Here is a 25931-nt window from a genome sequence, read left to right as displayed (position 1 = left end):
GTCAGTGTGCATTGACTCTTCCTATCACCGCAAAAATGTCCCAGACATCATCCTTAAGTTCCAGGCCTACACAGGAGTATTATTAGAGTATCTTATTTTTTCTCAACGCCATCATTTTGGATTACAATGTACTTCCTGAACTCGATAATTCTTCGCACTATCAGACAGTAACTATATCATCGATTAATTCGTGGCAGGAGCAGGAAGGTACCGCGAAAAGGTCAATTACATTGGGGAGGCTCAGTAACGTTCAACAATCGAAACGCGACTATAGTACTATCAGATAATAGATATATTTTTAGGCTTCACGTTACTCCTAGAAATAGTAAGTAGGTTATGAAACCAGGCATTTTATGAACTCACGTAGATTTAAAGTAGTCTTCCTTGGTCTGTTAAATGAGACACTCGTAACTGGTTGCTCTGAAAACGGTTGGTGGAAATGTTCGGAGCACTAGCCAATATGTGATTAATAAAGTGTTCATTGTTTCTATGTAGTGTATCTAATCTTAAATCGTTAGGTGCAATTCAGATATAAGTTAATTTCTGTCTTCCCTGAAATGTGTCCTGAAAAATGTTTGTGAAAAAGGCATGGGGTTCAACCCCACATTATCTGTAGGGAAACCACAAATTCGGATACCTCAAACAACCAATGCTGAAGAACATTTGTATCTATCTTCCGCCGTTTAAATATGTGAAAAATATAAAATGCTATCTAAGAGAACTCAGTCTAAATCTAAATCTACGTCGAAGCTCTCCGAAGTCCATAAAGTCGAGGAAAAATTCTCTAGAAGTTGCTCAACCACTCGTAGATCAAACGATGTGAAGGAGAAGCTGAAAAATCTAGTAAGCAAAACTAATGACCCTCCCTCGGACCCAGAACCTGAACAGTCCGATCTGTCAAATCGTCCTGACATTCCGGAGGTCCTTCGCAAGCAAGGGACAAGCACGAATTGTTCCAACAGTGCTGATAACGACTGTCCATGCAACACCCTGGAAGCTGTTGAACAGGTCTCAAAACAAATATCCTACTCGGATCGACGAAACTGGATTTCCGTTGACCGACTAAATGAGCTCCGAAAAAAAGCCCATGAAGGAATTAAAAATCACAGGATTTTCACCATTCGAGGATGCTTCTTTTCAGTACGAAACGCCCTAGCCGCAAGAGGATGGGTGGAAAAATTGGATGTACATCGAAAATACGGAATCATGGGAATGTCTCAAGTTACTTACGAGGACCTGGCTCAAAACCTCCCTAAAAGACGACCGGGCGAATCGCGTCGTCAGTATCTAATAAAATGTGAACGCAACATAATGTCAAGGTTTCTGGAGCATGTTCCCATTGATTTTCTATGGACGGCACGAAGGGAGAAATGTGATTGGATCGATCAAGCGAAGAATCCTTCCATGATAATCAACAGATTTCACAGAGCCCCGTTTACATCCAAGGAAGGTCTATGTACTCAGCTACGTGATTTTCACTGGTTCTTTGAGGATGGTGTTTCAGAGATGTTTTTTCCTCGCTGCTACAATGTCTGGAGTCCAGAGGAACTTACTGAGTTCATAGAAAACTTCCGTATGACCGCCTGTATAGGTTTCCTCAAATACATCGTTGAAAAATATCGAACTTCAAATTGGGACGCGGTATTTGCTCAAACGGCAAAGATTCCTTTTTCCGCCATTGACTTTGCATTCAAACGCTGCAACGAGTTCCTGGATGCATGCAATCATACTGACATTGATACGGAGGATCAAATCCGTATTTGGGAGCATGACTGGGATGCCTTTTTGACTAATCACTTTTTGTTGACTCATGAACAGGGTCGGATACAAGTAGATCCGCGAAAGTCCTGTGATGGTTTGATCAAGAGTGCGGAGAAACTTTTGCTGGAAATCAAGGCATTCTGGCCTCAGTACAATTTGGATGGTTGCTTGAACATTTGGATAGTCAAGCCAGCAAATAAGTGTCGGGGAAGAGGAATAATTTTAATGAATAACATCAAAAAGATTTTGAATATGGTGAATCCGCCGATAGCTACAAAGTCCAGATACGTTGTGCAGAAATACCTTGGTAAGTACTATTTCCATAACGCAACTACTAACATTTATAAATTCCACCTCTAAAGCTGATCATTTTAATGTAGTCCTGACATTCCTGACCATTCAACCAAGGTACTCCTTCCAGCCTGCTTAGAACTAGGATCCTACTGGGAAAATATACTCCTCGTGGTTGTTCATGAAAAACCACTTTTAAAAATATGACCTCATCTAACTAGACCGTCGAATATTCTTTTGGATTTCTTGGCCAGAAATTAGGTATATATCGGGCTTACCAACAGGGACGCCCCTTTTATTGAAACGTCATCATTAACAAACGCATAAAGTTATTCTCAAGTGTCAAAGCGCATTTTGACAGTTAAGGTCTGCCATTTAACAATCCCGAAGTGCACGCCAAAGAACGTCTCCAATTATCAAAATTTATTATAAAAATAACGAGTCGGTTACGAATTGTTTACCCGAATTGTGCCGAATTTACGGTTGCCATACACCACCCGAAAAGTCTATAAGGGCAATATCTATGGTAGAAAAAGAAGACGAGGCAGACTCTGCCTAAGATGGAGCGATGGCGTAGGCCAGGACGCCAGACAGCTTTTAGGGATATCGAATTGGTGGACCTCGGCGTAAAACCGGGATGCCTGGAGTTCCTTATTAAGGCAGTCCTAGACCGGATACCGGTTGTTGCGCCGTTGATGATGATGATACTCTTTTGGGTATGAAGCCTCCAAACAGAATGCGAAAGAAGCGATCCGAAGAAAATACCGCGGTGTTCAAGGTAGTGTCACCGAGAATGAGAATAAATCTATTCCACGTTGATCTCAAGAGTTTGGGCTCTCATAAATGACATGGGGGCATATTTTACGCAAGGATCTTGGCCCACATCCCTTCAAGATCCTCCTCTCTGAAGAACTGTTGCCGTTTGATCCGCAAAAATGCTATGAGTTCGCAAATTGGGCTCTGAATCCGCTGGCCCCGGATGCGGAATTTCACAAGAAAATCCTCCTTACAGACGAAACCCACCTTTGGCTGAATGGATTCGACAATAAACAAAATTGTCGTTTTTGGTGTGAGTCAAATCCTCATAAAATATTTGAAAAGCCGTTTCATAAAAAACTGACTGTTTGGAGCGGCATTCATGCTGGCGGAGTGGTTGGACCCTATTTCTTTTATGACGATGCTGGGAACACTTATCCCATCAACGGCGATCGTTACGGTATTGACTGTCAATTGGCCACCACGTGGTGCTCAGAGGTGGTGGCGAGGAAGATGGGACGGCAACCCTATCGGCCAAACCAAAACCGAGTGGCCGAGGAGAACCTACATAGTGGTGGCACCGGGAGACGCTGTAATCACTTTGGTTTGCCGGCCGTGATTCAGTAGGCGAATGCTCCAAAGGCCTAATTAGGGCGATCAGAGCCGAGTCTGCACGGGGACTCATCTGAAGTGGCAAATTGGTCACGAAACCTTACCAGGGGTATACTGCCATGGGAACCGAGAAAGCCCCTGGACTCACATACTTCGGGTGAACTCCTGTTGCATGTGAGGACAGCTCGGTTATTTGCAGTTGGCCCCCCTAGGGGGGAGTTTCATGGTGGTTGTGGTTATGCTCAAGCGAGAAGAGACCTTCAGGCCTCGACGTGGTGTTGCGTATCAAAACAGGTGCCGTACTCCATAGTTCGGCAGAGATTTAGGTAAGCCATGCACTTGGTATAGACTGGTACCGTTATTGCTTGTCTCAGCGGGGCTCTGATTGTGGTCACAAAATCAATCCGTGTCTGAAGAGGACCATAGGATTAAGTCTCACGACAGGTGCCTACGTAAAACACCATGGGCTTCACTGGCCGCCACGTTCGCCCGATTAAAGACAACTAGATTTCTTCCTTTGGAGACATGTTGAACCCATGGACTACTCAGACAAACCAGCAACACTTGGCGAGCTTCATGACAACATTCAAGGTTCAATTGGCGAAATAGAACCGAATATTTGCTCGATAATCATGGAAAATTGGTTTTATCGTAGTTTAGTAGGAGAAGCATAGCTCCAAGCATTTTGGCCTTTTGTTAGACGATGTTCGCAGAACGAATTTCAGAACATTTTCCAAGGGCAGAGAGTGCCTAGATTCTTCATTGAAAAAACTGAGGTATCTTCGTTTGAGATGCGAGAAGGCCATGAAGACAGGCTGGGCTGTCTCCCCATCTCTCAAACATTAACCATATGGCGTTAAAACCCCTACTAGAATTTGCATCTCCCACTACTTAAGGGACAACAAAATGCCACTCTAGCGGCCCCAGGTTTTTTTACAAAGATTTTTGCCTGTTGACAAAAGTTCAAACTTCGCCATGCAATTTCACCCTTTAAGGTAGGCCTAATAATAAATGGCCGGATGCCAAAACTGGGTCTGGTCTCAGCATTATGGATCCACACCCTTGGAAAGCCAGTCAGCCAGCTCTCACATTATCAGCGATGTTTTAGTGCCCTGGTACCCACATTAAGATTATTTTGTTCAGTCGGCCAAGTTTCAGTAGCAACCGGTGGCAATTCCACGCCAGCTGAAAGATGAATGGTCGATAGGCATCAGAGCCACCAAGAAATTTCCAGACAGACGGAGGAGCATATGATTGGATACCTCTTCACGCGCCAATGGTATCGAACCTATATGTATCATTAACTGCTTTCTATTTCCCTCCTTTATAAAAATGGAGGGCTGATTTAGGATAGCTTCGAAAGCTATGGTCGGTGTAGTATTATTTCTGCAGTAATACCTAGCCACCGGAGCCTTTGAATCTGCGCCAGCGGCTTCCTGGTTTTAGAAGTTCAGTCTCTATGCCCAGACGATACAGGGTTTTATTATGCATGCATACATCCAATGAACCCGTTCTGATGAATGCCCCAGAAGTTATTCCAGATACTTGACTGTTTGTACCAGCTAGGCTGCCGCCTCTTATAAGGTGGGAAGCGTGTAACTGCATCACCTAACGTTTTTTGCTAATATAACTAGCCCAGTCTTCCTACCAGTTACCGTAGTTCACTGTGAAGGTGCCAGCTGTAGATTATATGTACCCCCCAGGAGCCATAGCAAAGTGTCAATTACAAGAAGTCATAACAGAGGAGAAAGAACCCGTCCATGCGGGCAGCCAATAAGACACCCAGACTTCTGTTCGACCAGTATGTGAGTCTTCCTTCTTTAATATAATCCCAGTATCCCGTGAGAAACTGCATCAGAAAGTCATTCAGTTTTCGTTGTTTCAACTCGACCCACCTCTCAACACACGCGATCAGTGTTTAGGTCCAGCGATGTTTTCATAATTATCCCACCAGTTCTGTTATCTCCTGTACAGTTTCTTCCTAGTAGCTTTCGTCTCATTTGCCAGAAAATCAAAAGGGTTTACTGCCGCAATGGTACAACTTTTTCACCAGCCCCACCAGGGTGTCTCCAAAGCGAGTGAACGTTGACTACTCTGTCCTCGGTAATCACGAGAACTGAGTAGGCCAACACTAGGTGACCGTGCGCCAAGTCAACTGGTACTAGAAATGAACCAGATAGGTAGCGACAAAGTTTGTACTAAGCTGCCATAGCCTTTGTGGCTACAGAGCACACAGGCCATCCTCGCATGTGCGGAATCGGGGTCTTTGGACACCTTGGCCACCACCACCAGGACAGATCTATGAGGTCCACGTGTGAGGTGTTTCGTGACACGTTGAGCCGGGTCAGACAGTAGACGGTGGCAGCCACCGTTTCTAAGTTGGCAGAGGCAGTCAGTGCTGGTACCCCTGTGGCTTCGCCGAAATGGCTACAAAATGTACTGATACAGACACTGAAGTCTCTGCTCGAATACCGGAATCATAATTTATCTCCGCAATTGTCGAAACTCGCGGCAGGGAAAAACCTCCTCGATCCGCACGTATGGCTACACGCAGATAGACATGAGTCTAGGACTTCGACGAGTATTTTCTTGGCGCTTCGTTATTGCAGACATCAGCATTCCTATTTCATGCGCCAATTTCCTGTGCCACAATAGATTGCTTGATAAAAAATCCCCACAACTTTCCCTAGGTCTTCTTCTTTTTCTATAGGCTTTGCTCTATTCACAAGCAAGATCGCCTCGTCATGACCAGTTGCGCCTGATCTGGATGTAGTCAGAAGGCCTTCAAATCACGATCCAGCGTGTCAAACCACCGTTGTTTCGACCCGCCCTTTGATTGCTTACCATGGACTTCGATGTTCAGACCAATGTTGGCAAGTGAATTTTCGTTACCGCGAATTACATGACCATACCATTGAACCGCGATCATTAGAAGGAATCGATCAAATATGAAGCAAATCGAAATACCGGAAGCAGGGCGCTGCGGGTATAAAGTTGAGTTTTTAACCCTATCCCCGGAGAGGAAACTTTCAGGACTCCCCTCTTTAAAAAGCTACCAAGTTTGAATTTCCAAGCCTATCCTGAGGGAGAAACAGGATGAGGGGAAGATTGCCAGGGTCACTAGCCCCTTAAACCCCATGGCTTTGAAAGTAGAGCTATATTCACGTCAAAATGTTAGCAGTGGTAAAGGAAAGGAGAGGATTACTCAAACCTCATTGAAAAATCGTGGCGCCACTCCCCCTTTAAAAAGTTATGGCAGCGCAAATGACAGGAGAGGGTAAAGAGGATATCTAAGAGGGAAAAAAGTCCCGCCTTTCTACTGCATCTGAAAACCGATAGCGATAATTACTTGCTAAATATTTACCGCGCCCCGAAATTTTCGTATCATAAATAGGCTTGTCGGTAAAGTTATCATCGTCACGAGGTGCAAGGGGGTTACAGAGGGAGTCACCCGTTGCTCCTCCAACACCTCCAAAAATTTTTTTTGAACTAGACTATATAATAGCGCTTGATGATATGTTACTCGTACAACTTCCATTTGCAAATAATGTTTTGTGTGTGCATCCTTAATAAATAAACATAAATTGATCTAACGCATCTTTCGCTGTTAATCAGGTTCATATAAGTTCACTTTATATTATGATGACGTCATACACGTCTTATGGTACAATAAATTTACTTCATCATCATCAACGGCGCAACAACCGGTATCCGGTCTAGGCCTGCCTTAATTAGGAACTCCAGACATCCCGGTTTTGCGCCGGGGTCCACCAATTCGATATCCCCAAAAGCTGTCTGGCGTCCTGGCCTACACCATCGCTCCATCTTAGGCAGGGTCTGCCTCGTCTTCTTTTTCTACCATAGATATTGCCCTTGTAGACTTTCCGGGAGGGATCATCCTCATCCATACGGATTAAGTGACCCGCCCACCGTAACCTATTGAGCCGGATTTTATCCACAACCGGACGGTTGTCATGGCATCGCTCATAGATTTCGTCCTTATGTAGGCTACGGAATCGTCCATCCTCATGTAGAGGGCCAAAAATTCTTCGGAGAATTCTTCTCTCGAACGCGGCCAAGAGTTCGCAACTTTTCCTGCTAAGAACCCAAGTTTCCGAGGAATACATGAGGACTGGCAAGATCATTGTCTTGTACAGTAAGAGGTTTGACCCTATGGTGAGATGTTCCGAGCGGAACAGTCTTTGTAAGCTGAAATAGGCTCTGTTGGCTGACAACAGCCGTGCGCGGATTTCATCATCGTAGCTGTTATCGGTTGTGATTTTCGACCCTAGATAGGAGAAATTGTCAACGGTCTCAAAGTTGTATTCTCCTATCCTTATTCTTCTTCGTGTTTGGGTTTGACCAGTGCGGTTTGATGTTGTTGGTTGATTCGTCTTCGGTGCTGACGTTGCCACCATATATTTCGTCTTGCCTTCATTGATGTGCAGCCCAAGATCTCGTGCCGCCTGCTCGATCTAGATGAAGGCAGTTTGTACGTCTCGGGTGGTTCTTCCCATGATGTCGATATCGTCAGCATAGGCCAGTAGTTGGGTGGACTTGAAGAGGATCGTACCTCTTGCATTTACCTCAGCATCACGGATCACTTTCTCGAGGGCCAGGTTAAAGAGGACGCATGATAGCGCATCCCCTTGTCGTAGACCGTTGTTGATGTGGAATGGTCTTGAGAGTGATCCTGCTGCTTTTATCTGGCCTCGCACATTGGTCAGGGTCAGCCTAGTCAGTCTTATTAATTTCGTCGGGATATCGAATTCTTCCATGGCCGTGTACAGTTTTACCCTGGCTATGCTATCATAGGCGGCTTTAAAGTCGATGAACAGATGGTGCAACTGTTGTCCATATTCCAACAGTTTTTCCATCGCCTGCCGCAGAGAGAAAATCTGATCTGTCGCTGATTTGCCTGGAGTGAAGCCTCTTTGGTATGGGCCAATGATGTTCTGGGCGTATGAGGCTATCCGCCTAGCAAGATAGTGGAGAATATCTTATAGATGGTACTCAGCAACGTGATACCTTTATAATTGCTGCATTGTGTAATATCTCCCTTTTTATGTATGAGACAGATAATGCGTCGTTGCCAATCGTCAGGCATTGATTCGCTGTCCCATACCTTGAGCACAAGTTGATGAACCACTTGGTGTAACTGGTCGCCTCCATATTTAACCAATGCGGCTGTAATTCCATCGACTCCTGGCGACTTATGATTTTTTAGCCGATGAATTGCACGGACTGTTTCTCCTAAACTTGGTGGTGACAGTATTTGTCCGCCGTCTTCAGTTGGCGGGACCACCAACTCGCCGATGTTCTGGTTGATCAGTAGCTCATCAAAGTACTCGACCCATCGCTCCAATATGCCCATTCTGTCGGAAATCAGATTTCCCTCTTTGTCTTGCCAGGATGAGCATCGAGGTGTATAAGGCTTCATCCTGCTGACTTGTTGGTAAAACTTCCGCGCCTGGTGCGGTTGCTCCCTGTACTTTTCTAGTTCACAGACTTGTTGGTTCTCCCAGGCTTCCTTTTTCCGTCTGTGAAGTCGCTTCTCCGCTCGTCGGAGTTCCTGATAAGTCTCTGCGCGTGCCCGCGTTCTTTGAGAATGCAACATTACTCGGTATGCGGCATTCTTCCGTTCCGTTGCTAGCTTACATTCATCGTCAAACCAGCCGTTCCGACTCCTGTTGCGGCTGGGGCCAAGTATATTTGTGGCCGTATCCATGATAACGTTCTTCAGGTGGTTGTGAAGATCATTTGTTGATGCTTCATCTCCAGGTCCTCTGTTGACTGCGGTTATTGCGGCATCCATTTCCCTCTTATAGGTGTCGCGGAGGGTTGTGTTGTGGATGGCTTCAGTGTTCACTCTCACCTGATTGTCAGAGGGGATTCTATAATAGGTGGTATTGTTATTCGGGCTCGGAGCACCATGCCAACGAGAAAGTGGTCCGAGTCTATATTGGCCCCCCTATATGTTCTGACATTCATCAAGGCTGAGAGGTGGCGGCATTCGATCAACACGTGGTCAATTTGGTTGAAAGTGGTCCCGTCTGGAGAGGCCCACGTATGTTTGTGGACCGCTTTCCGCGCAAACCAGGTACTTCCAACAACCATTTCGTGTGACCCTGCTAATTGAATAGTCCGCAGTCCGTTATCATTTGTGTTTTCGTGTAAGCTATGGGAGCCAACGTATCGCCTGAATACGGGCTCCTTCCCCACTTGATTTTGATATCATATCTGGGACAGGCTTCGAGGGTTCGTTCTACTGCCTCGTAGAAGGTATCCTTCTCCGACTCTGCAGTTTCCTCTGTAGGGGCGTGAACGTTTATGAGGCTTATATTTATAAACTTGCCTCGCAAACGCAGAGTGCATAGCCGTTCGCTTATGTTTTCAAAGCCGATAACAGCAGGTTTCATTTTTTTACTGACTAAGAAACCTACTCCGAGCACATGGTTTACTGGATGACCGCTATAATATATGGTGTAGTGGCTCTTCTCCAGGAAACCGGTCCCTGTCCATCGCATCTCTTGCAACGCTGTTATATTAGCCCTATATTGGGACAGGGTATCGGCTAGCTGCTCATCAGCTTCATCTCTGTACAGGGAGCGCACGTTCCATGAGAAAATACGCAAATCGTTGTTCCTTTGTCGTTGCCGGGACCGTCGTTTTAAAATCCTTCCTGTCCGAGGCTCCTGTTGTGGCTTCGTAACGAGTTGTTTTCCGTGTAGGGTTGTCAGCCCTACCCTACCCCCAACCTGGAGGAACAGTTGGTACAATTTGTCCCGTTTTTAGGCGCGGGAGACTCGCCTTCATCCTTCTCCGTCTGCAGCTTTTCGTAAAGAAAGAGCTCCCAGCGGTCACCACGTGGAGGTGGAGATAGGGTTTGATAGTAGAGCTGTTTGTGTTGATTCAGCAGGCATTTCCCAGGTTTTATGCTCCATCGTGGGTACCAATCCACGTTTCGCCCCGGGACCTATACTACCCATTGACCACCTTTTCACCATGCACGATTCAAATGTGCTCATTAGCCACGCGTACCTAATTTTATAGCAGCCAATTTCAAGGTTTTTCTCGAATTCCGTTGCAAACTTTTGATTTTGTTATCCCCAAATCAGCCATGGACTCTTGTAGTTCGTCACTAGTTACTTCAAGGATCGTGAAAACGTCCTGCTGAACCGTTGGTTGAGGACCACTTTCTTTTTATTCCGGTAAAAGAATTACGATTTTGTTAAAAGAAGTCAATAACGAGACTTTAGTGTGGTGGCAACACCATCGCAGCATTGTAGAGTCGCGTACCTCAATTACCCGCTGATAAAACTGATTTACTTTTTCCAGCACCTTTCCTTTCCTGTCGTGACCTTCTTCTAAAGCTGCCAGGAATGCATCCTTCTTGAAAGCTCCAACGGACCGGCCAGATATCTGAGTTTTCCCAATTCTGTTGCACATTCAACTGTCGCCCCCTCGATTTCAAACATCGAAAGAGATGTCCTGGGGTTGATTGTGGGTGTAGTGTTCACTCTCCTGCCAGACCATCCGTTTCACCCTCGAGGTACTGAGGTAAGTCAGATCGACCATCCGGCCTAAACCTCAGCTTCGGAAGGTGGACACGTATCTAAAGTTGGCTAATATAATGTCCAGTTCCGCGAAGATGTGAAGCAGGATTTGGCTCCTTACGTTCGTCATTCGGTTTTCTCAGTCCAAGGCCGACGCGTCCAAATCGCCGGCAATAATTTTATATTTGTGGTTTCTAGCGTCCGACACCAATCTGGCTAGCATCTCGCTACTGTGGAATATTATGTACAATGTTCTTTTTGTCCCAGAAGAAGCTACTGACGTCGGCATTTCCGATGATCTCGCTGTAGTTGTTACAGCAAAGTTGTCAGAAGATGTAGAGTTCTACCGACGGAGAGACTGGGAGCGGCGAAGTCCTGGCTAAAAATGGCACTATCAAGGTTGAAGTCGTTGGAAATATGGTCCTTTCTAAAGAGCAGGTGAATTTGCTTTACCGGCTGATGGCTTTGCATATTTGCATATTCTAATTAAAATAAAGTAATTCTATTTGCTATCTTAGATTGAAGATTGTTGCTAGGATAAATCTTAACAGGCTGCGGGGGAAGCGTTTGTTCTTGTACATTCGTTTGAAATCCTGGTTAGATTTGCTGATGATGAGCTGATGATATAATGGCATTTCTCCGGCTCATTGATTTGAATTCTCTGGCAACGACCTTGACGGTTGACCTGAACGGATTCGACAGCAGACGAGCTTACGTTTTCGACAAGTAATTGCCAGTAGGCCCAGCAGAATGAACATTGTATTGAGAGCCAAGTTTGCGTTCATGCTGGACACATGCACAATGGTGATGATGTTCCGCTGGAGGTAGCGATGATCTAGCCTGAAACGTAGTTGATTAAATACCTGGCCGCCTGTCTCTGAAATCAGAGCAGAACGTGGCCAGGTAGCATTAGTCTAACTCATCGTGGATTATTCTGGTGAAAGCTTCCACTACCCTCCTTGTTTCCGACCCTGTTGATCGGAGGAACATACCGGTCACTTGGATAGTACAGCCGTCATTAGTATGCCCTATCCTCACGTCCTTCAAAGCCACCTCGTGCCTCTACCCATTGCAACTTATGGAACATATACTAGTCCTGCTGGTGACACAACCAGCTGTTCGCCGTCATTAATTCCTTCCAGATTGTGCCGTTGTTCATGGCCTCTTTCAAGTAACAATTTGGCTTATTCGGGCATTCATAGATCGCATCCAGCGCACAGTTCGGCATGTCGTCTATATTCTTTGTTACTTTTGGCGCATAAGAAGATTTTGTCCTGCCTAAAACATGATGCCAGCGAGTTCAAGTCAAGTGCAAAGTAGTTTCCTTGATTGAAGTGGACTGCGAGTATGCTGGCATTGAATTGAGGCACCAGATACTCGCCCCCTCCTGCGACCGGAGGGATGGCTGTTACATGTAGCAGATTGTATTCGTGTTTGCCGATTTTGTAAAAATTTTCGGGCCAATCTTGGTCAAGACATCCTTGATTGTCAGGGTTTCTTTGTCTACGAGACTCAATGAATCACTGTGACCGTAAAATCCAGAAACCATGCGATTACATTTTGTGTCTAATTCGTCGAAGTAGTCGACGGCTGTCAAGTACATAGATACAATCTGCCCATTCAGATTGCCCGCTTCCGTTTTGGTAAACCGGTTGTTCATTTTGTTTACTGATTTTATAACCATGCTCAATTTATGGGTGAACTCTCTCAATCAATGAGAGATTGCAGTGTTGTAAGCTCCTGCCCGCGTATTTATCAGAACGTTCTGCTGGGTCATCGGCTGCAACATGGTAAGTTGTCCTCGGTGGAGGTCCTCGATGATATTGTAAACCTTCTCGTTGACTCCAAAAACTGCGGCTAGTACCTTGCCTAGTAGATCTCTACTTCTCCTTTTGAGTGCTGGGAGCTCGAGTAACTCGTTGATCTTGTGGGTTTCAACAGTACGTCACAATGGGTCGTGGTTTCTACTTCCGTGGCCTTCCTTCACATTGCGTTCGTCTAGCTCAGGAGGTCATTCATATCCTGTAGATCCTTATCTCTTCTCTTTGAATCGGAAATTTCACCTCGATTCGTAACTATCCTCGAATGAGTCGAGATCCTCCTAATTTCTCAAGGTGCTACTGAGCGTCCAGCTTTCATATCTCATATTCTTCCCTCGAAATGTTTTTTGTGAACAGCGTCCCGAATAATAGGAATAATATCGTTATATTAAGTAATGACCGTGTCCAAGTACATGGTGGAACCCATTGTTTCTTGGCACGCTTTGCCACTTCGGGACCTAAATCGTTGTCGCAGTTTTTAGACCTCACGGAATTCGGGGTCGGCGGCGGCAATGGGTAACCTCTTTTAGTAGTACTTGCTTTGCAGTTGAGGTCCTGTCATTACTTTTACATGGATGGGCAGGATTCTCTACCTCGCTTGGGTTAGACCGAGCTGTAGCGGGCATAGATTCACGATGCCAATATGCTTCTCCAGTGATTCATGGTAGCGGACTGTGACGGCTCGTACATTTCCATCGCTTCCAGGGTAATATCCTATCGCATAGGATCATCCTTAACATTAGCGTATAACTGGAATGGAACCATAGGAAGATCAACTGTCACATTACCTAGTTTCTCAAAGGACTCAGTGGATCCTACTGGTATTAACTGCATCGCTGCATCGATGATTCGCCAAATTGTCATGGTTGCAGGACCAGAGAATCTAGGGAAAGTTATATTCTGTGGTTCCAAAAGAAAAGCTTATGGGGATATTAAGTCAATTATTATCAACCTAGCGATTAAATTGTTGAATTCTGTATGAGGTCAAAGTAAAAGTTTGACAGCAACCCAGTTGCAGATTTGGTAAATTAGAGCACGGTTTTAAACCCAGGAAAATGGTTTAAAAATTTAGGACAAAAATCTGTGGGGTCAGTGATAAGAATCGCTAATATTATTCCATTCTGATTGATTATGTAAAAATATAGATATTCGAACTGTTTTGCTTCCAAAAATGAACCGTAAAACAAACATGCCAAATCTAGAAAACATCGTAAATTCGTAGAGAAATACCGATGTCGTCTCGAATGGCTCGTAGAATACTAATCTGGAAATTATAAATGAAGACATTAGAAATCTTAAATCTTGTTTTGATTGGTGATTTATGTGTGTTGTTTTCAGTAGAAGCGAAATTTATAAAGTCTTCAATTAGATTTGCATATGGGAGTCATGCTTCCCAGGCTCTACACTACTTTCTCCATCAAATATTCACTTTCTCCAGAAGCATATTTGTCGCTTTTGTTCTGGGCCACTATCGACATGTTCCCAAAAGTGTTCATTAACGAGGAGAGGAGTGATTAATATCACTTTCAAAGTTTCTTCAATTGGCTCCAATAAAGTGGAGCACATTTCACACCTAATTTCCCAAGCAAGTTTCCATTTCCGGTAGAACTTACCAAAATGTTGCCCATAAAGATTTGCAATTATGATAGCTTAACCTAATTTTCATTCATTCATCGACTCCATTGATTAGGAGTCTCCAAGATATTTCGATAGCGTGGCGAACCCCCATATTGCCTCGGATCACCTGCTTGTCTGCTTTTTAAGGCCAATAATCGCACGAATTCTCTTTTATTCATTCACCGATTCATTGATTTACATTCTATTCGAACAAATTATGTTTTGAAACGAAGCCTGAATGCTCGTGAATTTACGGGTGGTATTCCAGTGAATGTATCTTGCCAACACATTCTAATTTAGATTAACATTTCACTTTCGTTCGGAGCAATTTTGTGTGCCATGTCGAATCCTATTATAATTTAGAGCGTGAAACGTGCTTTCCACACATTCATAAATTTTCGTAAGTTATGAAGATTGAATTGAAACTGGTATTCCACCTATGGATGGGTGATTTATAGCCTTTTGTGTTGGAACCGCTCTTACGATACTTCTCAACTCACGTGAGGTAAATGGCATCTGGGACGCATACCGACTCAGAAGTGATGAGTAGTAAATATTGATATATCCATTTCTATTGAGATTGAGCCCCCGTCTATAATAACTACTCAAAAAAGTCGAAATACCGGAAGATAGACGCTTCGAGTATAAAGGCTTTGTGTTCATCTTGTATGCGAAACTCTATAACCTTGTTCGTCATAGTTAGATTGCCTTCAAACTTCAGAATTATATCTAATACTATCGCTTATACTGGGACCAAATTTTGCACTTTCGAATAGGTTCTGGAAAGGAGACCCCTTTCGTTTTTCAGGCATACATTTTGGATCCCCACTCCACCGTTTTTGACCCAACATCAAATTTTCGAGAAGTACTAATTAATCCCTTTCATTTGATACCCCACATGACTATATCCTTTAAAAAAAGTGTTGCTCTCCCTTTTCGCATATTTGGGGAGCCCATCCCCCACCCTTAAACCCAACACGAAATGATGCAACTCGTTGCCTATGTAGCGATTCACGGACCACGTTTTCTCATCAAATATAATAACGATAGCTCCATCCGCTTTGGGAGCAAATCCCGTGCGATAAACGGACAGACAGACAGGTAGACAGTACAGGGCAATGCCTGTGAGGGGTTGCCAGATCTCCCATCAGACGCGTCCCTTCTTGCGGATAAGGCAATTCCCGATGGTGTACGAATACACTTGTACGCATTTGGAGCAGCAAAGGCGTTTGTCCAGTCTTGGAGATTGTTGGATGGATGCAATGTTAGTGATCACATTCCTATTGAGGTCGTGCTGGTCAATAGGGATGCAAACGTGAGTATTGCTCCCCCCCTTATGCCGGCGCGTTGGAATACGCGTGGGTGTAACTGGGGTGAGTATATCGCTCGGATGGAGGAGTTAGCCGGCCGCTCACCCCTCTCTGAGTTTGTCCTATTGTCTGTGGATGAGAAGGTTATGTTGTTGAATGAATGGATGTGTAGTGTGAATGATGACATGCTGACGAAGTCCGAACGGAGGGAAGCAGGTCACGTGGTGGGCGAATGCTCTTTGTAATAAACGGAGGGAGGTCCGTCGCCTGAGGAGGAGATTTCAAAGGGCGCGTTTTCTAAGTGATGTTTCTGTTGTTGATGTTGACCAGCTTAGGCTCGCCTATAGGCGAGGTGTCTCGTCTTATAAGTTGATGTTAAGAGAGTCGAAAGAAGACGACTGGAGACGATTCGTCGGTGAGCACTCTGATGACCCTTGGGGTAGGGTCTACCGGATTTGCAGAGGGAAGCGTAGTCACGACGTAGCTGGCATCATGGTGAACGGAGAACCGATGCTGACTTGGCGTGACAGTGTTTGTGCTCTGCTAGGTGAACTTTTTCCGAGATCCGAGCCTTCGGTGTCTCCAGACAGTCACGCTCAGGGAGGGGAAGAAATTCCTCCCCTGGCGAGTTGTGAGATCGGGGAGAGTATGGCGAGGCTCAGGTCTCGGAAGTCACCTGGCTGGGATGGGATGACAGGCGAGATGTGCAAAGCCATATGGCAGGCCATCCCATCTCATGTCCAGTGTTTGTTTGAGTGTTGTTTTCGGGAGGGCATTCTGCATTCTGGAAGACTGCCAGGGTGGTTGTGCTCCTAAAGTCGCCAGAGAAGGATAAGAGTAGTTCTCGGTCGTACAGGGCGATATCTCTTCTCCCGGCCCTTGGCAAGGTCCTGGAGAGGATTATGGTCCAGCGACTGGGGGTGAAATCATCCCATCTGACGTCTGACAGGCAGTATGGATTCCGCACTGGGAGGTCCACCGACGACGCCTTGATGCGTGTTAGGAATTTTGTTGTCCGTTGTCCTCGCAAATACGTCTTTGGAATATTTGTTGATTTCAAAGGCGCATTTGACTACCTAAGTTGGTCCTCTGTTTTGTCCAAAATTCGTGAGTGTGACTGCCGGGAATTGGCTCTGTGGAAGAGCTACTTCCACGATAGAAAGGCATTCGTCCAAGGTGTCAATGAGCGTGTGTTGGTGAATGTTGAGCGCGGCTGCCCGCAGGGATCTATCGCAGGTCCATTTATATGGAATCTGATGATGGACGAACTGTTGGGTGAGCTTTCTTCCGTGGCTGAATGTGTTGCCTACGCGGATGATCTCCTCATTCTTGTTGAGGGGAGCACTCGTCGTGAGCTCCAGCAGTAGGCTGCCGAATACATGCGCATCGTTAACGCGTGGTCCAGTAAAATCGGTGCCGCGATCTCAACGGAGAAGACCGTCGGGATGATGCTTAAAGGCATCTTACGTCGTCCGCCTTGTGTGAAGTTGGTCGGAGGGTCTTTAAAGATCCGGCAGAAAGTGACCTACTTGGAAGTCACGATCGCGGAACGCATGTCTTTGATCGCGCACCTGCGCGAGCTCAGGCTGCGCTTGTCTAAATTGGTGTGTATGATGAGACGAGTGATGAGGTGTGAGTGGGGTCTCAGCAGGAGAGCTGCTAGATCCATTTATGTGGGGCTCTTCCTTGCGTGTTCTACGTATGGGTCCCCTATGTTGTATGACTTGGCACTGACGGTGAAGGGCAGGCAGCTACTCTGCGCTTGTCAGCGAGTGACTTTGTCAGCATGTCTTCCTGTATGTCGTACGGTCTCGACCGACGCCATGCAGGTCTTGTTGGGTGTTCCTCCTCTTGATCTGGAGGTGGTCCGGCATGCCCCGGCCTACAAGATCAGGAGGGGCTTACCTTTGCTGCAAACAGATTTAGTAGCTGGTGATCAGGTGGATGGGTTAGGACTTGCGGTCAAGAAGTTGTTAGACGAGAGTGTAACATCTAAGTGGCAGCTTAGATGGAACGAATGTGGGAAAGGTCGGGTCACGTATAAGTACGTTAGGAATGTGTCTGCCAGAGGAAGTTCCGTTGTGGACTTCGGGCTTGAGATGGGCTTCCTCCTGACGGGGTATGGTAGCTTGAATGAGTTCCTCTTCAAGCGCAACCTTGCCTCCAGTCAGGGCTGTGTTTTGTGTGGGGCTGACTCGGAGGACTGGTTACATGTTCTCTGTGTCTGTCCAGCGTACACTGACATCCGCAATTTAGATGACGCGGGCGTTCACGTATTGAACGGTATCTACGATGTTAGCCAGTGCCTTGCTAGCAGTGGGACGCTTAAACGCGCTAATGCATTCGCAAGTGCTGCCTTCCGACGAAGGAGGGAGCTCCTCGACGCTGCTTCGCTTGCAGTTGATGGGCGAATGGCCTAGTGGCCGTGGTGGTTAGCCACCAGTTTTGTGTGTTTGGTGTTAGTGTTATCTTGTGATGTCCTTTGTTTTGTATTGTACGCAGAGCGGTAGTTAGCTGGTTAAAGGTTCCGTTGCGGTTCTCCGCCTCGGGCTGATTCCAGTTAACCCGTTGGGGAGTTTCGTCCCAACGTACTCGAGGAGGGCGATCAGACCCGAGTTGTCTGGTACCATGAGAGCATATGCTCCAGGAGAAATCCTGGAGGATGTGCTCTCGGGCCGGTTATTTGCGGTTGGCCCCCTAGTGGGAGTTTCATGGTGGTTGTGGTTATGCCTACATCGCGGGCAGAGCTCCTCGGAGTTCAAGCGTGGAGTTGCGCTGTACAACTCGGGTGCCGTACCCCTTAGTTGCGGCAGAGGTGTTAGATAGGCCTCGCATCCACTGGCATGAATGCTGAGCCTGCACCCAGTATAAACCAGGACAGCTGTGCTTGCATGGCGGGGCTCTGATTGTAGTCCCAAAATCAATCCGTGTCCGAAGAGGACCGTGGGATTAAGCCTTCACGGCAGGTACTCACGTTAAACCCCCAGGACTTTCGTGTACACATTTGGAGGTCTGATAGGTGTGACAAAAACGGCTATGGGAAGGATACCCAGAACGGAAAACCAAAAGTTGTTGCTACGTGTAAATTGATTGGCAGTAATTGCGTCCCAGGCACATACCCACGCACCAGTTACCGACGCAAGCTGGTACAGTAACCATCTGTGTCGCCTTGTATAAGCCTTCCACCCGCACGTGTCAGTGGGACGCCCATGTTCCTCCTCGCATGGACGATACGGCGACCCGTGTAGGGTTGTGACTGCTCAGTTGATGTGAACGTCTCCTGCGGGTTTCAGAATTCAACACGCCACTTTGTCACAAGATCAAGACGGGTAAACCGCGGTTTAGTGGAGGTAGCACTCCCGAAACTAGGGGAAACACCTGAGTTAGTCCCGCTATGGATGGACGACCAGGTATTGATAGTGACAAAGGCTATACCAGGCCCAGCAAGGAAGAAGCGGTGCATGCCAACGACGAGACAATTGATGCAGTGGTAGTAAGAGAACTCAGGGTGGAAAATTGCCAGGAGGAGATGGGTAATACCCTGAACACGTTCTATGAATTCGTCGGGCCGAAGCATTATGTCCAACGCTATATTAAGGTGACTGTTCGAAATCTTAAGGACACCCGAGTTAGGTTCGACGAACCAATGCGCGACGAATACAGGACAATTACAAATTCCTACGGTGATCCCATTGGGGCAGGCACCTATTTTCACCAAAGGGATGGAGCGAGCCACTCAAACAAGTCCAAAGTGGTAAGTTGTAGAGGGTGTAAAGAAGAGTAGCGAAAGAATGGAGGATACTGGTGTAAAGCTTCTAAGCCCAGGAATAGTCGAAGGTCCAAAGAATCAGCAACGGAGGGAGTGCAAACGTCAGAAAGTGGGAGCAAATGTTTAGACAACTGTGAAATCAAGGAGGCAGGTAAAACGAAGGAAGCCCCGTCCGGATGCAGTCTTTATCGAATGCGGAGATGACCTCTCTTACGCTGAAATTCTGCGGAAATTCAAAGGATATCCCACGCATAGCGGTCTGGGAGACAATGTCACACGGATCAGAAGAGCGCAGAAGGGAGAACCACTCCTGAAGCTTCGGAAGAGGCAGGACGAAAGGACGGTCAACTATCAGAAATTGGTTGGTATATCCTTGGGTGAGGAAAAATTTGCGGAAAGCATACGGTGGCAGCAACCAAGTTGCTGGAAGCTGGCAAAATCAAGAGGGGATGGGTTGTCTGTGGAAAAAAATATTTCCTGCTATGTGTAAAGACGCAGGTTTTGATGATATAGGCCACGCCACAGGAAGCAAAAAATACCCATTTTCTAGAAGGGAGCCAAAAGCAAAGAGTAAATTTATTTTGAGATAAATTTCAACCATTGTGAGGTCGCCCACGATCTTTTGAGCCAGTCAGTCCAAGGGCTCGACGTGAACGTGTCGATTGTTAGCCAACCATACCGCCGACAAAAGTCGCCGACAATTTGAACGAAAGGACGATACCCGTTCGAAGAAATAACCGGAACGTCTCATAATGGGTTTGAAGAAAAAAAAGAAGAAACCAATATGGAGGAAGAAAGGAGAAAAAAGTGACGGTGCTGGGGCTTAGAACCCTAGTACCGACGGCTTTTGAGGAGCGGGCAGGCAGGCTCCCGGCCATCGATGTCTCTCGACTGCAGTGCTTCAGTGGTGGATTACTTGCCCAGGTGAGGAGGGGCAAGGAAAATAATAGAGTTGCCCGAACTCGTCAAGGACAAACACAATGACCACCAGGCCAGCAAAAAACATAGTCGGAGACATCCATGTTAAGCACGATTGTACCAAGGACGATAAAAATGCCTCGAAGAAATCAAGGAACACTCATGCAACACAAGTAATGCTACCTCAAAACCCAAAAGACAGTAAAATTGAAAAGAGGAGTAGAGAGGGAACGAACGATTAATTTGGATCATCGCAGAATGTCGAAAGGTCACCGAAAACGCCAAAAAAGTAACCAAAATCGTGGAAACAGCGGCGCCGGCTTTAATATCCCTAACGGAGGTAAAGCCCCAAAAAGAAACCGGGCAAGCATGGGAAAAGGTTTGAGGAAAGAAGAACGTGACAAGCAAAAAAAGATTTTGGCCCGAATTTGCCATTATTTCTAAGAAAGGAGATATGACTACGCCGATATTCTCAGGAAGGTCAAATCCGATTCGGAATTGATGGACCCTGGAGAAAGCGTCAGTTGGATCAAATAGTCATAAAAATGAGATATAATGTGAAGAAGAGGAGGAGCCAGGAGGAGGAGAAGTCTTTACAGAGGCATACGTACGGCCAGAAAGCAGGAGTTTGTGATACAATGAAAAGACATTAATGAAGCCACCACAAAGGAGAACGTCAGTGAGGCATGAAAGCAGCTTGGACCAATATGGAGGCACGTAAACGGCCACTATAAGGTTGCCGCTGATGCAGCATTAAAACTGTTGGCGCCTGGTAAAGTAAAACCAGGTTGGATTGTTTCCCGACTCATAGAACAGGTGTCCTTCAAGCGCTGGAGAAGGTCGTATATTCAGGGAGTGCAAGGCTGACCCTGAATGTAAGTTTCGTAAGAGGAGGTAGCAGCAGATACTCTCTGCTTAGGAGAGCCTTTGATGTAGTGAAGAAAAGAGGTTGATACAAATCAACCTCAACCATTGCGAGAGAGCGGAAAACCTACTTAAGCAAACCATCTATGAGAAGCGAATCGAAGCTGCAATCAGGACGTCCATGATCGTACTGCCGTAACATCTAGACATGACAGGAAATATGCTCGAAAGGATTATCTACAGGATGGTCCAAAAGTCTCACACGACCCCCCAAAAGTCCCGTCACACCAAAATAAAACACGGAGTACAACTGAAAGGCCGATATATTGAAGAAAAGTGGGTACAAAATGTTGCCTAGGTTCTATCGTAAGTGTTCGAATTGCGCACCGTTGCAGCGAATGCAGTCGGCGAGGCGCAGAATGCACTCTTCCAGAACGCGTCTTCGCACAGTTCTATCATTTTCGATGTCTTGAAAAGCGTCATAAATGTACGCCTCCAACTCTTGCTGATTACGTGGTCTACGAGCGGTTACCTTTTCCTTCACGACACTCCAGAAGTAAAAATCCATGGGGATCGGTTTGGAGGAACGGAAAGGCCATTCAATGGCCCCTCGCCCACCGATAACATGGCCCTGGAATACATCATCTAGGTAGCCACAGACCACGACTGCATATTACGGTGCTGCACTGTGTTGCTGGAAGTACCTGTGAGGAAGTAATTTTGTAGCTTCTTTAGGTAGTTATGAGCGACGACATTGCAGTAAAAAAACAACGGCCGTAAACATCTTCTTCCGAAACTCCACCCCACACAGTGAATCCTGGCAGGTTTAGCTGCTCTTCTAATGTGTGATGCGGATTTTTTGAAGACGATTCTCCTGTCCCGATAACTTAAACCGAGCCTCGTCGGACCACAGGATACTCGAAAAGAATCTACGATCGACTCTCAACTGATTCTTCATGAACTGGCAATACGTAGGGCGTGTATCAACCGCCGATAACATTTGCGTCTAGCTCGTATGAATAAGGATCTCGACATGTCCGTGTGCAGACAGGCTTTATGCGAAGATATTTCAGGAGACTTACCATAAGTTCGGCTACACGTTGTAAATTTTATTCCGTGAGCGCATTCGACGGCCATCCGGAGCGTGACACATCCTCTATATTCCTAGTCCTTTCAATTTTTTTACGCACATAATGGCCGCGTAGGCGGACTCAGAACTGCCTAGACTCCTCCTACGTGTTGATAATGAAAATGCGTTCGACGTGTGTAAAGCATTTTACGTACGTACGGACACCAGATATTTCTAGTCTGTTTCTCGAAGTAAGTGTGAAAAGACTTTTCGACCACCCTGTACAAAAGACTTCCCTCACTCATAGAATATAGGGATGGTCTATCGGAGCGACAGTTTGGTTTTCGTCCCAAACACATTCAACGATCGATACTGTAGGCGTGGTTTTTAAACTGGCTCGAGGCGCGATGGCCACTAATAAATGTTGCGCTGTGAAAATAGTAGACGTCAAAAATGCGTTCAATTCAACCAGCTGGGCGTAGATAAAAAGCTCACTGGCTAGAATCGGTGACCCTGGTTATTTGACTGGGCTCCCCGAAAGGTACTTCTCCGAAAGAACACTTTGGTACAATACGGATCTGGAACCTAAAGAGTACCGTCACAGCTGGAGTAGCACAGAGCTCAGTGTTGGAACATGAATAACCGTGTGGTCCTTGGCTTTCCCGTGCCAAAGGAGGCTATGATAATCCGTTTTGCAGATCATCTAACCGCAGCCGTCATCGCGAAGCAATCCGAAAGATGTTGAAGTGTTAGCCCCATTAAAGCGTGGTTGGAGATGGTTCATCCTGACCTTGCGGAACAAAAGACGGAGGCGGTCTTGACTACCAACCGTAGGAAAAGGAATACGATCAGTGTTCGTGTTGGCGGTTACATCATTACTTCAAAGCCGGTTACCAAATATATGGGGGTGATGGTTGACCGAAGATCAATTTCAAAGGACACCTGGACTATGCCTGTGAGAAGACGACGAATACCAGCGTACCTTTGGCACGGATGATGCCTGACATTGGAGGTCCAAAATATAGGCGCAGATTACTTGTGGCCGGAATGGTTCACTCTACCCTGTTATATGCAGCACCGATGTAGGAGGAAATAGTACGGTATGAGAACAATCGGAGGAGGGTAAACATAACTTTCCATTTAGTGGCGCCAAGGGTGTGCAGCGCCTTCTTGACAATCTGAGGCGAGGCAGGCTGTGTTATTTCGGGAATGGTACCGATGGCCATTCTGGCAAGTAAGGCATGCTGTTTGTAGGTAGGAAGGTAGGGATTGCTGCAAAAGTGCTAACGAAGTGGGCTGACTCGCAGAAGGGTCGCTGGACTCACACTCTGTATTGAGGAGTGGATTCAGGGACGATACGGCAAGATTAACTATGGCCTGGCTCAATTCCTGTCAGGGCATGGTAGATGTAGGAAATGTCTGCACTGATTCAGGTTGGATGATTCGCCCTTTTACCCTGAATATGGTTGCAGACCTGGGACCCGGAGCATGTTATGTTCTATTGCCCACCACTTTGCTGAGAGGGGAGGAGCCTGGTTCGCTTTCCTAAAATCAGCATTAGCTCTCAGAGCACCTTCGGGGAGGCAAACTGGTGCGCGCTGAATTCTGCAATCAAAAGGATACAGGCCGAACTTGGAGAGATCAGCAAGTTTGGTCGCTTGCGCTTCACACAAAACCTTAAAAAGTTCTAGGAAAAATGGTTCTCTACTTTCCTCCTTTTAACTTTCTTTCTAATCTCTACAATCTACCGTTGCTTTTATCTATTTTCTTCGTAATTTAAAAATAATGAATACAATTTATCTAATTTCTTTCATCCACAGAACGACCACTAATTATCCACAACACCAAATTCGACATACGCCAATGGTTTCTTGTGAGCAGTGTACAACCACTGATAATTTGGATGTACAAAGAAAGTTATCTCCGCTTCAGTTCGCAAGAATACAATCTCCTCAACTACCACGAATCAGTGCATCTTACAAATCATGCGGTGCAGAAGAAATATCGCAACGGAAAGCGAGATGAAAGACTTCCCACCGAGAACATGTGGGACTGCTACACCTTCCAAACTTACCTGCGCCAAATTGGTCAATATGATATGTGGGCTGACCGCATTTATCCGGGAATGCAACATGCAATAGTTGGCGCTATGCTGGCGTCACAGGACAATATGGATAGAAGGGTCAACAACTTTGAATTGTTCGGAGCCGACTTTATGATTTGCGAGGATTTCTATCCGTGGTTGATTGAGATCAACTCTAGCCCGGATCTAGGAGCTACGACAAGCGTTACTGCAAGGATGTGTCCCCAATGCTTGGAGGATACGATTAAAGGTATTCAGGTAAATTGGAAAACATCTCACTTTCTAGGACTTTATTTTCAGTTATGATCGATCGAAAGCTTGACGTGAATGCCGACACAGGTAACTTCGAGATGATATATCGACAATCACTACCACCGGTACCCGCGTACATGGGACTAAATCTGTTCCTCAAGGGAAAGCAGATACTTCCTAAGTGTTCAACTGTGAAGAAAGAACGATTGATGGGATCAGTAGCAACTTACATTTCTACGTGCCATTACAGGAATGCAACTCCAAGTCAACCGAACCCCAACTTGGTTCCAATGCCTACGTATAGGCCTAATTTCGAATTAGACATAGATAGAACGCCAATAAAGAAAGCTACAGTTATAGATGACCTTCTCGACAACTTACTTCCTATTGAAGCTAAGCGAGCTCTAACTGATGGGAATCTGCGTCCTTTTGGAAATAAGAGTCCTTTGATTTCGACATTAGTCCAAAATGGAAAACTTTTACGATCTGCTACGTCCCCCTCCATACGCTCAGATATAGCCATGCCAGTAACTGCACTCGCTCGACCTTACACACAAAACTCACTGAGCTCCGTAAGTGCAAATCTATTAGAGAAGAAGCAAGGATCAAGGCATACTGAACTTCGACCAACCCCAATCCATCCTTACAGCAAAAGATACTTCAGTTGCGGACCGCGGATACAAGTGATTTGTAGCCAACCAGAGGAAGCCCCTTGTGATATTAAGAAACTACAAGTAAGAAATTCAGATCCAGGAACAATAGATGAAAGTAAACTGTTTGCACAGAAACTGAACAATAACCAAGAAAACCAAGGAAATCGTTTAAAGGACACTTTGTCCAAACAAAATGCTGTCGTAGATCGCCTGTATAAATCGAAATCCGCAAAAGTAGAACAAAATTTAAAAAATCTGTCAAGAAAAAAAGGATGCACCGTGACTCCCACTCCGTCATCCTCAAATAGTGTTAGAAGAAATTCATGTTCTCGCAAACAAGCAACTGGTAATGGTGCTGACAACGTAACAAAACTGTCAAAACTCACCCCTTCAAAAACGATAATGGACGACTATACTTCTTCCCCGTTTTACGCTGTTGGGATGAGCCTACGAGCATGGAAATCCCGTCAAAATAAATCCAAGAAATCTTCTAACCAATCCGCCAATACTACTTCGAATTTTAGGAGTCGGAGAAGTTCAGGTGTCACAAAAAGCCGACAACTGGGAAAAATGAGAGAGAAAAATGCTGCTGAAGGTTGA

At 45.9% G+C, this 25931-nt stretch overlaps 1 protein-coding gene across 1 annotated transcript; it reads left to right on the top strand.

Moving 5' to 3' along the window:
* The first annotated feature begins 585 nt into the window (after positions 1 to 585).
* Positions 586 to 25931, top strand: LOC119647314 (tubulin glycylase 3A-like). Its single transcript, XM_038048240.1, has 3 exons — positions 586 to 2068; positions 24164 to 24676; positions 24727 to 25931. The coding sequence occupies exons 1-3, from the start codon at positions 706 to 708 to the stop codon at positions 25929 to 25931; spliced, it is 3081 nt and encodes a 1026-aa protein (XP_037904168.1). The 5' UTR covers positions 586 to 705.

This window comes from Hermetia illucens, chromosome 1 (assembly GCF_905115235.1).
Source record: "Hermetia illucens chromosome 1, iHerIll2.2.curated.20191125, whole genome shotgun sequence".
Classification (NCBI taxonomy): Eukaryota; Metazoa; Arthropoda; class Insecta; order Diptera; family Stratiomyidae; genus Hermetia; species Hermetia illucens.
This window is presented reverse-complemented; position numbering and strand designations above follow the sequence as displayed.